The sequence below is a fragment of the Fusarium proliferatum genome (assembly GCF_900067095.1).
Source record: "Fusarium proliferatum ET1 genome assembly, contig: FPRO_scaffold001, whole genome shotgun sequence".
Lineage (NCBI taxonomy): Eukaryota > Fungi > Ascomycota > Sordariomycetes > Hypocreales > Nectriaceae > Fusarium > Fusarium proliferatum.
The window spans coordinates 759,455-775,685 of NW_022194790.1; the positions used below are offsets into that span (position 1 = coordinate 759,455).

Here is a 16,231-nt window from a genome sequence, read left to right on the forward strand (position 1 = left end):
TAACTCTAAACTGTTTTGCATCATGAAGTCTCATTATCGAAACAAGACAGTTTTATGGCGCATCTACAGGGTAGGTATCTTTGGGAGACAAAGAACTCGAGCAGATATCTATGGGCAAACAGTCACTCACATGTCTCATAAGACTGTTTGCGCACATAGATGAGCCGATCTTAGGAGAGAATTGAACAACACTCATCGGCATTTGTCAAAGAAATATCAAAGTCAGCCACTTCGTAACAATTTCCACAATGTTACACTCAAATACTCAATCTCGCTCTTTAACTGCGGAATTACTCGGCATATTCATCCACATTGACCCAAAACACCATGCACAACCACGCCCTTTCACCAACAATCTCATTCAGGTTGGTAATTCTCCCATCAGCTTTAATCGCCGACTTTTGGCAAAACCGCGCCAAAAACCGAGGTGGCCAAAACACCCCCTGCAATCGCAAAAGCCGGGCCTATCACAGTGCACTAACGGGTTGAACTAATGTTTAAGACGCCGAGGCATCTCACGATAGCGAATACCCACATCTTATCTCCGTGAAAAAGAAAGCGTCATTACAAATCTGATGCGCGCCGTGGAGCCGCAAATTTACCTATTTTTGGTTTAAATACGTCAGTATCTCCCATGAGAACAAAAACAGGGTCTTATCTTAGCATGGTATCATTACAACAGCAACAATGAGTGAGAAAGAGGTTCCTCACGATGGGCAGCTGTTCTCAGATCAGCGAGCCAGTTCCAGCAGCGACCTTGAGAAAAATTCACCAGAAGCTGGAAATAACACGGATGATCAGAATGCCAATCTTAGTGATCAGACTACGGAGGCTGGCAACTTGACCACCGACTGCGAATCCTTCGAAGTTTCGTGGGACGGCGACAAAGACCCTTTATGTCCACGGAGTATGTCGACGTTGCGAAAATGGATGATTGTCTCAATCGCCTGCATGGGAAGTCTCTGCGTGTAAGTCCCCAACCTCATCTTCACTCTATATCCGCTGACTTGTTCAGAACATGCGCAAGTTCAATCTACACAGCTACCTACACCCAAATGAACGCCGAATTCCACTGCTCCCAGATCGTCGCCACCCTCGGCCTCTCAACATTCGTCCTAGGTATCGCGCTCGGCCCTGTGCTCACCAGCCCGTTGAGTGAGTACTATGGCCGACGACCAATCTACCTCGTCTCATGGGCCATGTTCATAATCTGGACGATTCCTTCCGCTGTAGCGCAAAACATCGAGACCATGATCATCGCGCGGTTCTTCACTGGTTTCGCGGGCAGCTCGTTCCTCAGCGTTGCAGGCGGAACAGCAGGTGATGTTTTCGAACGGCATGAGATCCAGAAGCCTATGAGTTTAGTGTCATTGGCGCCTTTTATCGGCCCGGCTATTGGGCCGTTGATTGGTGGTTTTATTAACTATAATACACATTGGAGATGGACGTATTATGTTATGCTAATTTGGGCTGCGTTCGTTATGGTGGCCATTGTGGTGTTTGCGCCGGAGACGTTTCATCCAATTTTATTGAGAGACAAGGCGAGAATGTTGAGAAAGGAAACTGGGAATGAGGCCTACAGAGCGCCGATGGAGCATACGAAGAAGCCAATCCTCGAGACGCTCAAGCTGTCAGTCCTTCGACCCTTTCAGCTGCTCTTCCTCGAGCCCATGTGCCTTTGCCTGGATCTCTACTCTGCCATCCTTCTCGGTATCCTGTATCTATTCTTCGGCGCTTTCCCTCTCATCTTCCGAACGAACCAGGGTATGAGTCTCTGGCAGACCGGAATGACGTTTTTGGGAATCCTGGTCGGATTTGTTATTGCAACAGCTACGACTCCCTTCTGGGCCAGACTCCGACTTCGATGGTTGGCGGAGCAGGAGAAGGAGACTGGAAAAGCCATCAGCGAGCCTGAGTACAGACTTCCTCCTTGTATTCTTGGAGCCGTTCTTATCCCTATTGGTTTGTTTTGGTTTGCTTGGACGACGTACCCCAGCATTCATTGGATTGTGCCTATCATTGGATCGGGGGTTTTTGGATGCGGGTAAGTTTCTGTGGTCTCGTCTTCTCGATTATCGGCTAACATCTGTTCTCAGCATGATGCTTGTCTTCACTGGCATCTTCACCTTCTTGGTCGACGCTTACCCCCAATACGCCGCTTCTGCCATGGCAGCCAACAGCTTTGCCCGATGCTCCTTCGCAGGTACGTCCAGTTGGCTCTTTTGACTCTAAACAACAGTCACTGACAATCGTATAGCGGCATTCCCACTATTTGGCATTCAAATGTACGAGACGCTTGGCTATCAATGGGCTTCCAGTCTTCTAGCTTTCTTGACGGTTGCTATGGCGCCGTTTCCTTATCTATTCTTCAGATACGGCAAGAAGCTGCGAGCCAAGAGCAAATTTGCTTCAAAGATCTAAAGGTATGACATAAAAGGATTTGGGGAAGAGATAGGTAATTTGGACCAGCCTCAAGTTAGCTGTATCACTTATGTTTGGGGTGCGATAGATGAGGTTCGATAAAAAGCATTATAGAGCAGCGACACATAGAATAGATAGACATCATACCCAGTTAAAGACTTATATTTCGCAAGTATGACCAGAATCCTGTCTTTTTCTAAAAGCCTTGTGAATCTGCCATTGGTGGGAAAGTACCAAAGTTGCCGGGCAGCAATGGGCATAAACCATGCTGAAGCAGTAGATCAACATCAATGGTAGCCTCCGTCCAAAAGTTGTCAAACCCGAACTGATCTGCCTGCTGCTGGAAGATATCATTCGTTTCCATCACAGCGCCAGCAACTTGGGCGTTTGTGGCGTCAGTGAACGGACCCCCATTCTCCGCCAAAGTCTGAGACGTTGCCCTACTGACTTCCGCGGAAGTATTCAGAGTAGAGTCTTCATTACGGTTACGGTTTGCGATGCGCGACGTCACGTCAACTATTGAGCCTGCTGAGACTGCAGACCCTTGACCTGTGAGTCTTCGCATGAGGTTGCCGAAGAATCTCATGATCCATAGCCCTACGGGCCAGTGCTTCGCGAGTTCACTTAGTGCGAGGATGCATTGCCGTGATTTGTTGCCGGCGAGTTGGCGTCGGATGGGGTCCTTGCGGCAGATGACGAGGGTGTGGATGGAGAGGGCGCCGAAGACAGCGGGGACACTGAGAAAAGGTTAGATTCTGAGTGGAATTGGAGGCGAGGTCGACTTGCATGTGCATTTGACATTTACTCATTGCTCCGACCGCAAGGAGATCCTCGGTCATACGAGTGATGGAATCAGCAGCCCTTCGCGCCCAAATATCTCCTTCGGCTTCAGACGGTGTGAGGTCCTCGATTGCCTTGGGTCTGAACAGGAGGATGTAGTAGTTCCTGGAATACGTCAGCTACTATGTTGTCCGCTGTCGTATCGCTTACTGGTAAGCCATGTGCAACTGGGTCGCCCAGAACGCTGGGCCCAGTGTCTCATCAAGCTGGGCCCTCTGCATGCACTTTGGCAGCTGTGCTTCCCATTGTTCAAGTCTTTGTTTCAGACGGTCTGGTCTGTATTGTTCCAAGTCAGGTCGTCGAGGACTGTATTCTGCGATTACGATATCTCCGACTAGGCAGAGGTTAGGAACCTGAGAGGAAAGGCCATCGGTAGAAATGAACTCACGGATCTCGGCAGCCTTGGTCATCTCTATCGCGAGAGCCGTATGGTACTCTTCTTGTCGGGCTATTAGAGGATCGTTGTGGTTGTCGTCAAAGTAAAAGTCTTCTTCGGTCAGAGGTTCGATGTCGCAGTCTTCGTCCCTGATTCTGCATGGCTTGCCGAGGCATGCTGCGGTATGTCGGTCGCGAGTCTACAAGCGTTAGTAGGGCACTCAATTATTTGACTGCTTTGGCTAACGTAGATGGACCACCAGATTCGTTTCCGCAACGCTCTTTTCTCAGGGCTCAGCCTCGAAGCAACCGTCCTGCGACCAAGTCAGTATCAGCTCACAGACGGCGAATGATCCACATACGAGCGATACATCCCTAAAGACTGCGCACAAGACGTCGCACATCCAAGCCAGAACCACGAGTCTTTCTGGTCATCCGGTCCATTCCACCAAAACCCCAAAAGAAAGATTGCTGCTGTGAGGACATTCCGGTCAGTCTCATGATCAACATCATACAGTGTTTTCGCTCGAAGATAATGATGTTTGCGAGCAGCGGTCCGATCACTGAACCCAGCAGCCTGTATAAGACTCTCATCGCAGAGAATGAACGTGACAAGGAACATCGCATGTAAGAGCATAGGCGACGCTTTGCCCTGTCTGTACAACTCCGAAAAGGCACGCCTGTCTACCACCGGATAAGGCGGATGAATGATCTCGAAAAAGGTATACACGAGACGGTCGGATATTTCTTTTGGCGGCATCGTCAGTGCATCCCGTACACTAAGTGGTTCCACTTGGGGTCGTGTTGGAATAATTGCGCGGTCTGCTATCGATGCTGGTATGGGGTAGTGGACTTTGACGGGCTCGCTAACACCACCTCTTGGACTACATATCATCTCGACGATGTACGATAAGCTGCTTGAGTCGCCCAGGAAGTATGACTTGTCATTCCCGGACAAGCTCTGTTGCTGAGAACCCGGCTCATTATCCCTTGCGATAGTCGGAGGGACAGGCTGGCTTTGATCTTGGTACTGCGAATTTTCGTTACTCTGAGGCGTAATTACTGCGATACTGTCGCTCAATGTATCGTGTTGATCAACCGGACTCTGCGCCTGCTTTCTTCTTGACACGCGTTGCGCATTACTTCGTCTAGCATATCTACAAGCCAGTGAGTCTCCAATTCTTCGTCATATCATAATTTTCTACCTACTTTCCACGTTTGGAGTCTATCAACTCACAAATAACATCGCGCGTACGACAATGCCAACACGGCTGCCCATCAGCGGCGTCACACTTTACCCGTCTTGCGTGACACGCCTTGCAAGCCACACGAGCTACGCGTGTCCGGCCAGGTGCAGCGCTTGGCGACCTTGCGCTGCTTTGACGATTTTGCGATTCCGTCATTGAGGTTAGAGTTGTTGCTGGTGATTTCTCAGCGGCTTGTTGGTAGGAGATCAAGTCGCCGACTCGGTGACTTGGGTGAGCGTGAGATTACGGGAATATGACGGTTACGTAAGGTGGAATGACGTAGCAGCTCGACTTGTTATTGGCGGATGTTGATCTTATCATCTGGCTCCGTATCTTATCAGGCGCATGGGATAACGTTGAAGAGGGATGGCATTACCAACGCCGTGTTGCTCAATGATCGGATTATTATTCGATTTTCTATCTGAATCTCTTGCATCATAAAACTTGCGGAGAATTCCTTCGAATCTACCAGGCTATGGAACCGATATTTATATGGCTGCTGTCAAGTGTATATTCCTTGTCCAAACACATATTCTAAATGGTTGTGATGAGCGAGCACGACTGACATCTTCTGATGAGGCGCGCTGGTGTTATAAAGTGACTGGATCCTCGGGGACACAATACACTGCAGTAAGCCACAATTGCACTGGAATTATTTTCATTGCTAACAATTGTCTTAGCTGATAAAATCTCCATTAACTCACGAAAGATCTTGTTGAATTGATGAGCAATCCTACAAACCCGCAGATCACTTTAAGCTTACACCAATAAAATGTCGTTTTGAGCTGTTGCTAAGAAACGACGCAACATCTTGGACGTCATGAGAAGAATGAGCACATCACTCAGCCGTGAATTTGATCAGTTTTGCTTTTTGAGAAACGTCATATGGAAGTAATCGAAAATAGGATATTTGCTAATCGAGTCAATACATTGGTCAGGGCGCGTGGAGTCGTAGACGTCATGTAGACGTATCCGTAACGCGTCGTCAACTAGGACTATAGGTCAGAGGAATATTTAAAGATGAAGAATTCCATTCAGTTTTGCTGAACAGATTCAAAAACGAAGACCTGTTATATAATTATTTACACAACTATTAAAATGACTGGCACAGACAACCCCAACCCCGGCAACTTTGCCAACCGGTATGTCCAGCCTCCTCAAGTTTTAAGTCGACAATTATCATGCCTAACAAGCATAGACCTAAAGAGGAAGTCCAAGAGATTGCTTCCAAGGGCGGAAAGTCCAGCCACTCTGGCGGCTTTGCCAGCATGGACGCCGACAAGCAGGTCGGTCAACCACGTATCTAGACAAATATCACATTCTAACAAATCATTCAGCGAGAGATCGCTTCTGAAGGCGGCAAGGCCTCATCTGGGTCTTTCGAGGCTGGCAGCGAGAAGGCCAAGGAGGCTGGTCGAAAGGGTGGACTGGCTTCCTAATGTATTATTATGATGAAATATGACTTTGGATCGATATAAGGCTCTGTCGGCAGTATGTAGGAACATGATTTGATTTTACAGCTACACTGCCCTGTTCAACAGTTGATGTGATGTTTCTCTGACTTTTGATAACATCGTGATATTCTAAGTCGCTGTCGAACTTGTCCACGGTATAGAGAACTTATGTATAGCTGAAACATCTATTCCTCCATACACAGCTCTTCTCTGGACTATTTTCATGTAACCTCATCGGCAACCCTTGCTTCGATTCCCCGTGCTTAAACATCCATCAACCATCTTTTTCATGTTCTTCACCGTGCGAGACGGCTTCTTCGGGGATCTGAATACACGTAAGTATATCATTGCACAAGAGACCAAACCACTCACCTTCTTATAGCTGAGCATAAACGAATTTCAAACGACTCTCTCCGCGGCCCTTGACAGCGCGAGAGGGCAGCCCCAAGCTCCATATTATCCTCCATGATCGTCTTCAACAGACCTGTACTGCAGAACTCATCCGCTCCTGATTGGGGAATAAATTTGCCAGTTTCCCTTGTCCAAAACAAGCTTGTCCCTCTGGTCATATCAATCTCCCACTGACCCTTTCGATCGGGTTGTTTCCCAACAATGACGTATATCTTTTCAAGATTCTCATGCCATTCCCAGGTATCAGGCGTCCAATCTGATGTGCGCAGGAATCTGGCAGGTATAGCCAAGCTTGTTATATATGTTGCCACGGTGTGATTCTTCTCAATGAGATCTGGTTGAAACCCTCGATAAATAGCCTCTATCTCAGCAGCATCTATCATATTGCTGGCAAAGTAGACGGTATCTCTGTCATTATCCATCCTCCGCCTGAAGTCGTATTTGCCGTTTTTGTATCGCTTCCTGATGTTGTTATCACGAGCCCAAGCTAGCGCAACACGGCGGGCTTCCTGATTGACATCCACGATGGGTATATGAACTGGCGTTCCCAGCTTGTCGGGGCGAAACTCTAAGCGGATGTTGTTTGGATCGTTGTCGGACCAATCATGGTCTTCTGCCGTAAGGTATTTTAGGATCCAGCAGCCTGGCTTCCATTGGCATATTCCTGGTTGGCGGGGTTCTGATAGGGCGTGGTACCAGATTTTGTCGCGAAGTTCTGGTGGTAAACGAGGGAAAAGTGTGAACATCTTGAGAGGACTAATGACAATTTTTGGATAAATAAATTATGTTCCGGAGCTCACGATGGGGGGAGAGCTTTCATATGTTCCACTTTAATAGGCGTCGGCAGCGAATGGTCACGAGGAGGCTGTGATAGTGGCTGAGCTCTATAGTCCTGGCTGAAGTTTGTAGGACTTCAACGCATACGCCAGGGCCAATCATGGCACTTCCTGTAAGTTTACGCTCCAGCATCACGACGATAGGACCGAATCCGATACATGGCCTATTCAAATCACTCCAACGCTGTTAGGAAGAAACTAACAATTTTACTGGCCCACCGACACTGCTGATCGCAATGCGCTTGAGACCCAGATATAATCCTTCAGGCTCCACGATCGCTTAGTCAAACCACGAATGCTACACCAACAAAGGTCAAGAGGCCGCCACTCATTCAATCTCACTCACTTTCATCGTCTCTCATCTCGGCCTCATCTAACACCAAGTTTTGTCTATAAATCTTGATCCAATACGGTTCGTTCAAGCCACCAAACTGTCGATGAATATGAAGCTCGGACGCTGACGCGTCAGCACAGGACCCCGCGTCTAATGACAGCCAGCAAACATATACTCTAGCGAAAATGAGTGAATCGGACAATAAAGTATTAGACGTTTCGGCGCAAACTGTCCCCTCTTCAGGCATTCCTGAGGATTCATGGGTTGAAGACGCCAAGTACCTTTTAGTCGACGATAACAAAGTCAACATGAAAGTGATGAAGCTTCACTTCGATAAACTCGGTCTCAAATACAACATTGCTTGGAACGGCCAAGAAGTCGTCGACCTGTACAAAGCGCACCCCGATCAATGCAAAATCATCTTGCTTGATATTTCCATGCCTGTCATGGGCGGCATGCAAGCTTCACTTCTTATTAGACAGCATGAGAAAGAGAACAATCTTCAGCCCGCTATCATCATCGGACTCATGGCCGACCCTATAGAGACTGAGAATCGGCGAATGATTGATGAGTTTGGAATGAACACGACGTTCAAGAAGCCGGTTAGATTGGAGGGTCTTCGGGAACTCGTCAATAATTGGCCGGTTTGAGGAGCGGGGATGGCGGGATAATTGACTTTGAGACGCGTATGTCGCACGAAGGGCGTGAATCACGATTATTAATTCATGATTCATGCTCGCGAGTTTACCAACGATAAACCTCAGAATAGTAGGTAGCCATCGAGTTATTGGATATCCAAGGTTCGGCATGAGTCTCCGAAGATAGCCGACCCCTGCATTCTGTAAAGGGAATAAGAGATAAGTGATTTTGTAACATAATTCAGCTCGGTCACTATCTACAATGACTCATGCAAACAACTAAACTAGCCTTACATATAGTGGGATGGTCGGACAGTCGCATCTCATATAGCAAATTTGAACTATTCCTGATTTACCGAGTAACACAATGGGCTCTTCAACTGCTATCAAATTTCCAGCGGGCTTCACGCTACATCAAATTACTAGTCCCGAGAAGCTAGAGCAGTGGAAGATCTCACTCACCCAACTCCTTCTATCTTGCGTCAATGATGATCCATCTGCATCCTCAATCGGCTTCCACGCACCTCTCTCCGCCGCCAAAGCCACTGAATTCTGGTCTTCTCAATCACCTCAACTATTCGGCCCCAACCCCAGGGCTACCCTATTCGTGCTCGCCCGCGACACCACCGCAGTGGGAACAATTTCGCTCGTGACTCACCCCAAGGAAACTCATTCACACAAAGTCGAAGTCGGCAAACTATTGGTTTCCGCAGCAGAAAGAGGCCATGGACTGGGAAGGAAGCTGATGGATATGGCGGAGAGCTTTGCAAAGCAGGAGTTGGGTAAGAAGATGGTGTTGTTGGATACAGCTTCGGATACCCCGGCCAGAGGATTTTACTTGAAGCTCGGATATACGGAATGGGGTGTTTGTCCGCAGTATGCTGAGAGTGCGGACGGGCATTTGCATGACTGTTCGTTCTTCTATAAATTCCTTGGCAACTAGGATTGATAGACTATAGAAGATTCGTTGCCCAGTGCTTGTCATTCCTGGTTCTAGGGCTTGACAGTTTGTGGTCATCGATGAGCAAACAACTAGCCTTCTCAGGGTCTCCAGTAGGAGCATGAAAGGTAGGAAATAAGGGAGAGAGAAAAAAACAACAATAAATCTAGTACCAAAAACATATTTTAGCACTGAATTGAAGGAAGTAATAAATTCAATTTGATATGAGTTTTGCTTTGTATGACTTACATAATGCTTCTTAAATGTTGATCTATTCCGAGGCTCGGCGATTTCCGACTCTGTCAAATAATAGCCGCTCATGGTTTTTATGATCTGAGACCAAGACTTGCAATCAAGTAAACTCCTGAATTAATTAGAGCCTTTGGCATTTTCTGTTTTCTTTGTTGTGATCAGCGTGTTCTGCGCCAAGCACACACAGCGAGCGGCCCAATCTCCTCGAACCACGTCACCAGCTGAATGCATGGGTCATAAATGAATGAGGCTGAGCTTTTGAATTGCCAATCTCTGTTCTAAAAACTCTTCTTTTCTTAATCCTAATTGTTCTATCTGTGATTTTGTCTCTAAATTTCTGACGTCGTCTGTTATTGCTCTTCTCTTCTCACCACCTATTGGCTAGGAATTCTCAATGAGGCTGCTAGATGCGAACACCCTTGAGGTGGTGGAGTTCATGGATCACAATGTCCCGAAATATGTGATCCTGTCCCATACATGGATTGAAGGACAAGAAGTTGCCCTCCAAGATATGCAGAACAACAAAGGGACAGAGCGATCTGGATATACCAAAATCAAACAAGCATGCGCCTTAGCCCTTGAGAATGGATATGGGTATGCCTGGGTCGACACATGCTGTATCGACAAGACCAGCAGCGCAGAGCTATCAGAGGCTATAAACTCAATGATGAGTTGGTATCAGCGATCGGAGATATGTTATACATATTTGGCAGATGTTCCACCAGGCACCAACATTCACGAGCCAGAATCGTCATTTGCAAAGAGTCGTTGGTTTGAACGAGGCTGGACCCTTCAAGAACTCATAGCTCCGTCGAAGCTCGTATTTTTCTATGACGATTGGTCTGTCATGTCCGAAAGAAATGATATCGTCGATCTTATCACGCAAATTACCGGTATAGACCAGACATATCTATCCGCTCCGCCGACTTCGACAGACTGCCGTTTGCAATCTCGACTCCATGCGGCAAGCATTGCCGAGAAGATGAGCTGGGCTTCGAAACGTAAGACAACTCGCATTGAGGACACGGCGTACTGTCTGCTGGGTATATTTGGAATCAATATGCCTCTACTATACGGCGAGGGCACAAATGCTTTTCTGAGATTGCAAGAGGAGATCATGAAACGATCAGATGATCAGACGTTGTTGGCCTGGTACCCCCCAGAAGACGCGCCAGACGAGCTAGGAGTGCTTGCTACATCTCCGGCTGCGTTTGCAAATTGCAGGGACTTTATCCCTTGTGATGTGGGCATGCCTACCCCGCCATTCCAAATCACCAACAAGGGCCTACGCATCGAAATGCCAGTTTCCAGCGACAGCTTTAGCTATGGGAGATATGGTCTGCTGCAGTGCAGGACGAAACAAGATCCCACAACCATGATTGCGATCCCCTTGGACAACAGCCGCAACAACCTCTATGTACGAAGCAAAAGACCGCTGTCAATTCTGAGTTATCAGTACTGGAGGGCATGGTCATTTACCCCAGTCAATCTACTCCCAAGCCTCTCTTTTGCCAGCAGCATTGTCCAGCCACCGAGCTATACAGTCTTCTTGGAGTCTCTTCCAGAAAACTTCTATATCGCAGAGGTCTATCCGCCAAACGTACCGCAGCAGCCCGATCCACGGATCATCATGACGGGTATCCCTGAAGACGAGAATCAAAGTTCCAGTAGGGTTGCTTTGGTTCTAATCAAAAGCCTTGTCAATGATGTAGAACCATTTGTTGTAAGAGTCCTGATAGAATCAACACCAAGTCAGGGGCCGATTCGGATAGGATCTCATCTTGAGGCCACTATCAGATTCGTCAAGAGTCCCGTTGGAACCTTCTTTGACGGTGTATCCCTTGCCAGCTCGTGGTCTAAATGCACAAACCCAATGTTTATGTATTGGACACGGAGGCAAGAACAAGACTATGATATTGATTGGACCCGCGAGCAACACTTTGGAAAGACGCTTTTTGTTTTTGAAATTACGCAAAAAGGTGTCGACAGACATCGCCCTGACTGGCGTCTCTTCAATAAGGACGAGTTGACGGACCTTCAGGAAGGGTGGACGCAATCCTTACAACGACTATCCTACCATGCTCGGAGCAGTGCTCGTACAGTTGTTCGGTCACTTGCCCTCTCACCATGGATGTTTACATTTGTCATTGATTCCTTGATCTGGAAGACTTTCAAACCGCTCTGCTCAACGATATTCCACCTTGAGATGTATTTCAAAAGATATGCACTTGGTTCAGTCGCAACATCTTTAAGCATTTATCTCTTCGATGTTCCTAGGAGGAGGCTTCAGAACCTGATTCGGGCCATTTTATCCCATGAAGCGTTCCGTCGGGTTCGAACCAATTCTTCGGACTTTCTCCTCTTTTACCTTTGTTGCAAGCTTATTCCTTCAGAGCTACTAGAAGCTATTCTTGAGAAGAATTGGAAGGAGTTGATGAGCGTGTTCCTGGGAGTTGGGCTCCGACTGGTCGTTACCGGGAAGGGCGCGGACTTAACTATCATGCTGGCTTCGTACATGCTGAAGCGAACGAACAGGTTAATGGTATAAGCAAAATGACGCTCAGATTGAGCTTGGTCACTGTAACCGTAAACCAGAGCCTGTTGACCACGTTTTCGTGATTCGAGATACCTTGATAAAGGCAGTGACATATAACTACAGCGCTCCTCACTAAAGATGCCCGATTTGATACAGTTCTGCAAGGAAACGAATAGAATACAAGTCTTTCTGATTCGGACAGATTTTCATGACTGTTCATTCTTCTACAATTCCAATAGTAGCTAGTTTTGAGACTATAAGAGATACATTGACCGGGGCTCTCATCAATTGTGACTCAGGGTCGTTTGAGTTCAAAGTCCTTATCAAGCAAACAACGAAGCCTTTCTGGTAGGACATCTGTCGGGGAAGTCAATAAATCTAAAACCGGATTAAGGTTCAATCTTGTGATACTTACAGAGATCCATGCTCACTTGACTATAGTGAATAGTGTTGATGAACTCCGGATCGACCGCGAACAGTTTGGAGATACGGTTACGCCAATAGCCGTAGATGAACCCCTCCAGAGAGATCGACTTCAAATCCATAGAAGTCATTATCTGAGCAAATTCTTTCATCAAATCTTCTAATAAACTCATGTTGTGCTGCTCTTCTACCCCAGATCTGATCCCATGTGAATTTTCTGAATCACAGTCGGTGATTGCACGGGCATATCCTGAGCTTGAACCTGGATCATCCACCATCGTGAACTTAACAAAGTCAGCTAAAGGATAAAGTCTGTGATTTCCCTTTAGCCAACCTACCTCGCAACAAGTATGCGTCATCTCTAAAGCTTCGAAAGTCAGAAACCTGATGACTTCGAGATAATAAGTTTGCACACCCAAATCATATGCCTCCGACTCTTCCGCGAGATGGTGCAAGTAGGGATAGAGATCATGTTCTCTTCCATGGTGCTTTTTAATGGCTCGGGACTTCAAGAAAACATGCATAGGCAGGCATCCCTTTTCTTCACTGGTACACCAACAGGCACATTGGTCCCGGGCGGATTTCGCGAGTACAGTGGACAGAAATCTAGCAGGTAGGTGTGTATAGCTCGAGAACCAACCCGGATTGTCCCCAATGAAGCTCGCGATGTAATGCCAACCCGTGGCCTGGATATTCAGCCTAAGGCCCAGTGGATCCGTCACCATTTCATCAAATATCCCTTTTGAGTCCAACCAAGTCATGATGTCAAGAATCTGGCTCTTGTTACACAACCACGTCGATGCTGGATGTAGAAAGCGCTCTCTCATCACGAACGTTAGCCCAACAGAATTTCGCGATGACAGCCGATCAAAACCGTGATCGTATAGAGTACGATAATGATGCAGTAAGGTCCCACTGAAATGATAGATGGTCGAGTAAGTTGGTGGAACTCGAAGAGCTGGAGGGACTAGGATTCCGGATTTGTCAAGGCTGGCACAGATACGGCTGGCTTGGTCCTCTGGTAGATCAGTGGGGTGATCAAGATCATACAAGATTCCCAGCTGTTTCTGTGCTAATAGAAGCAGTGCTTGCCTCCTTGCAACCAGGTTTGATGCAATGAAAGCCAGGCATCTCTTGGAAGTTATATGGAATATGTTTCTTGTCTTACATCCATATTCCATCGGGCATCCAGCTTCGAGAAAGACTTTAACCGAATCAGGACGATCAGAGTATACGGCCAGCGACAGAGCATCCTCATCAAGGGGACTGTTGATCTTGCTACTGAGTAGCATTTCAATCCCCCTAGACCACTGAATGCAAAGCTGAAAAGGCGTAAAGCCGTGAAAGACGTGGCTTAGTCCTGTCTGGTTCTTCAAAAGATGAAGCTTAAGTAAATCTTCCGATTCCTGGATTATTGCTTGTATAAGAAGAGGAGTTTCGCAGTCTACACTAAGGGATTAATTCTATTTCAGAAATATCGTAAGGTGAAGTCTTACATTGCCCACTATCGCATATCAAAGGCCATAGACTACTCAGTCGAATGTACTTGCTGCGCAAAGCTCTCTGTATGATGTCCTGCCAGCTCAAGTCGAATGTTGCATAGAGTCTGATCCACTCGTGCTCTTGATTTCGTAGCAGGACGGCCATGTTGGTTGCCCCTCTGTCGCACAATAACCCAATCAGCGCTTACATGTTAATTCGAGTTGGTATAGGGTTTTCCTTACATATTTACACCTTCAGCTCCAACAACGCTAGAGATTATTTTAATAAGTCTTATGGCTGCCATTACAGCCACAGTCCGCGTTGTATTGGCGACGCTGGAATTCATTACTTCGTTATAAAATAACGTCATGAGGCCACATGCGATCTATTCAGAACTTAGGGAATGTTGTTCAGAGTCAAGACTTTATCTTACTTACCTCAGCTTGATTGCATCCGTATTCGTCCCGATCTGAAGGAGAAGCTTTACCATCTCTATAGAGAGAAAGTATGGCACGCTCAGTGTTTTCAACAGCCGAGGCGATATCAGAACCTGAAGGATCGCGGTCTCGAAACAAGAAACCGAAGTGAAGTTTGGACAATTCCTCGAATACGGCGCTGTGCTTTTGGGGAACAACATTTTGATATCGAATTGCCAGCCCAGGGCTAGCAGTCCCATGAGAATACTGAATGCAAGCTAGTATGAATCGTGAAGAAAACCAGGCGACCTTTAGCGGTATCTGTACGTCTGTTCTTCTCATCTCACAGCTGATGCCGAAATACCTGCAGCCTCGCTTATGTCTCTCTAAGCTACGTTCTTCGTACTCAATCTTGATGTTCCAAAACTGCACAGAATATTTCCATGGTCTATTGTTGAGCTTACAGTGGCATCCAGGCAGCTCTCTTATGGTGGCCCTTGGGGTTGTCGAGTTCTTGGAGGCTTGTAGAGTTCTTGTTACAGAACTGTCGATGGCAGTCGTCTCGAGGCCCTAGATATGCTAGTGTCAGAGGATATGAGAGACTGGAAAAAAGATATCCATACAATATATGAGCCCAACACGTTTTTTGCATAACCTCTATCTCTTACCATTTCTTCCAAACATCTTCCCAAGCGTTCGTTAAGCTCCTCTTGAAGATGCTGATTGCGGGACATCATTTGGCTCAAACTGCTTGCAGCTACCGTGGTCTGGGCTACAATTTCCTGTCGAAGATCTTGCGCAGCAATAGTGAATTGAGAAAGGATCTCTTCAGCATGTCGAAATCTGATAGCTACCGCCTTATCCAGGGCGAGAAGATGATCTGAAGTTTGAGCTATGTGTAGTCCTTGACTTTGCACGGCACCATTGACGCCGTGAAGCTGATGGCACATTTGAGTCATAAGATCACTGATACAGCTATGAGCATCGAGCGGGTCAAATTGAAGTAGAGAATACATACAATGAAGCGATGTTCACAGCAAGGTCCAAGTTTTGTAGCAACTTTTGCAAGGACTGACGCAGCGATAACAATTTGCCCTCGAGGAAGGGATAAGCGAACGAATGTCTAGCGTCCTTTATCTTTTGTCTTGTGTTCTTAGTCGGCTCTGATGACTTCTGGAGCTTGAGGAGAAAGAGCTGCAACTCACGCAGCTTCTTCTCACAGTCGTTCAAACAATCGACAACTGCAATCACTCCTGCAGAGTGTTGGTCGAGTCTTAGTAGTACGTCTTTCAACGAATTGAAAAGCGAGACTATTGTCTGAGCCTCCTTGATGCTATCCTGTATTTCTTGGTCCTGACTTTTGAAGGATTGGAGATATGATACCAGACCTTGACAGACTTGGATACCGAGCGATATGATGCCAACGGCACTCCCGACTACTGAGAGCGCATCTGACATTGTTGTAAGGGAAAAAAAGAAATAGGGCTCGTTGAAAAGTGTATTAAGGATGGAAAAAGGAGCCAGAGGTGATCTTGGTCGGAACGAAAGATTCAAATTGGATCATTGAGCTAGGAATGCAAAGACATTTTAGTGGGCTGTGGTACTGTTACACAGATGTGGAGACTC

General features: G+C 46.9%; 8 protein-coding genes across 8 annotated transcripts; 5 read left to right on the top strand and 3 right to left on the bottom strand.

Annotated features, from left to right (window-relative positions):
• Positions 1-687: 687 nt before the first annotated feature.
• FPRO_01854 (uncharacterized protein) lies at positions 688-2,421 on the top strand (the record flags this gene model as incomplete). Its single annotated transcript, XM_031226851.1, has 4 exons — positions 688-968; positions 1,016-2,044; positions 2,097-2,203; positions 2,258-2,421. 4 exons carry the CDS (start codon positions 688-690, stop codon positions 2,419-2,421), a joined length of 1,581 nt encoding a protein of 526 aa, XP_031074619.1.
• A 196-nt stretch (positions 2,422-2,617) lies between these two features.
• Positions 2,618-5,039, bottom strand: FPRO_01853 (uncharacterized protein; the record flags this gene model as incomplete). Its single annotated transcript, XM_031226862.1, has 7 exons — positions 2,618-3,158; positions 3,208-3,366; positions 3,412-3,595; positions 3,650-3,836; positions 3,884-3,950; positions 3,999-4,793; positions 4,846-5,039. The coding sequence occupies 7 exons, from the start codon at positions 5,037-5,039 to the stop codon at positions 2,618-2,620; spliced, it is 2,127 nt and encodes a 708-aa protein (XP_031074620.1).
• A 942-nt stretch (positions 5,040-5,981) lies between these two features.
• On the top strand, positions 5,982-6,322 carry FPRO_01852 (CON-10 conidation-specific protein CON-10; the record flags this gene model as incomplete). The annotated part of the gene is made up of 3 exons (XM_031226873.1): positions 5,982-6,025; positions 6,082-6,169; positions 6,221-6,322. 3 exons carry the CDS (start codon positions 5,982-5,984, stop codon positions 6,320-6,322), a joined length of 234 nt encoding a protein of 77 aa, XP_031074621.1.
• A 246-nt stretch (positions 6,323-6,568) lies between these two features.
• Positions 6,569-7,494, bottom strand: FPRO_01851 (uncharacterized protein; the record flags this gene model as incomplete). Its single annotated transcript, XM_031226884.1, has 2 exons — positions 6,569-6,662; positions 6,710-7,494. The coding sequence occupies 2 exons, from the start codon at positions 7,492-7,494 to the stop codon at positions 6,569-6,571; spliced, it is 879 nt and encodes a 292-aa protein (XP_031074622.1).
• A 609-nt stretch (positions 7,495-8,103) lies between these two features.
• Positions 8,104-8,568, top strand: FPRO_01850 (uncharacterized protein; the record flags this gene model as incomplete). Its single annotated transcript, XM_031226895.1, has 1 exon — positions 8,104-8,568. One exon carries the CDS (start codon positions 8,104-8,106, stop codon positions 8,566-8,568), a length of 465 nt encoding a protein of 154 aa, XP_031074623.1.
• Positions 8,569-8,923: 355 nt separating this feature from the next.
• Positions 8,924-9,499, top strand: FPRO_01849 (uncharacterized protein; the record flags this gene model as incomplete). Its single annotated transcript, XM_031226906.1, has 1 exon — positions 8,924-9,499. The coding sequence occupies one exon, from the start codon at positions 8,924-8,926 to the stop codon at positions 9,497-9,499; it is 576 nt and encodes a 191-aa protein (XP_031074624.1).
• A 643-nt stretch (positions 9,500-10,142) lies between these two features.
• Positions 10,143-12,296, top strand: FPRO_01848 (uncharacterized protein; the record flags this gene model as incomplete). Its single annotated transcript, XM_031226917.1, has 1 exon — positions 10,143-12,296. One exon carries the CDS (start codon positions 10,143-10,145, stop codon positions 12,294-12,296), a length of 2,154 nt encoding a protein of 717 aa, XP_031074625.1.
• Positions 12,297-12,579: 283 nt separating this feature from the next.
• Positions 12,580-16,063, bottom strand: FPRO_01847 (uncharacterized protein; the record flags this gene model as incomplete). Its single annotated transcript, XM_031226929.1, has 8 exons — positions 12,580-12,662; positions 12,700-13,005; positions 13,051-14,151; positions 14,204-14,367; positions 14,432-14,574; positions 14,627-15,175; positions 15,229-15,580; positions 15,624-16,063. 8 exons carry the CDS (start codon positions 16,061-16,063, stop codon positions 12,580-12,582), a joined length of 3,138 nt encoding a protein of 1,045 aa, XP_031074626.1.
• Between the last annotated feature and the right edge of the window lie 168 nt (positions 16,064-16,231).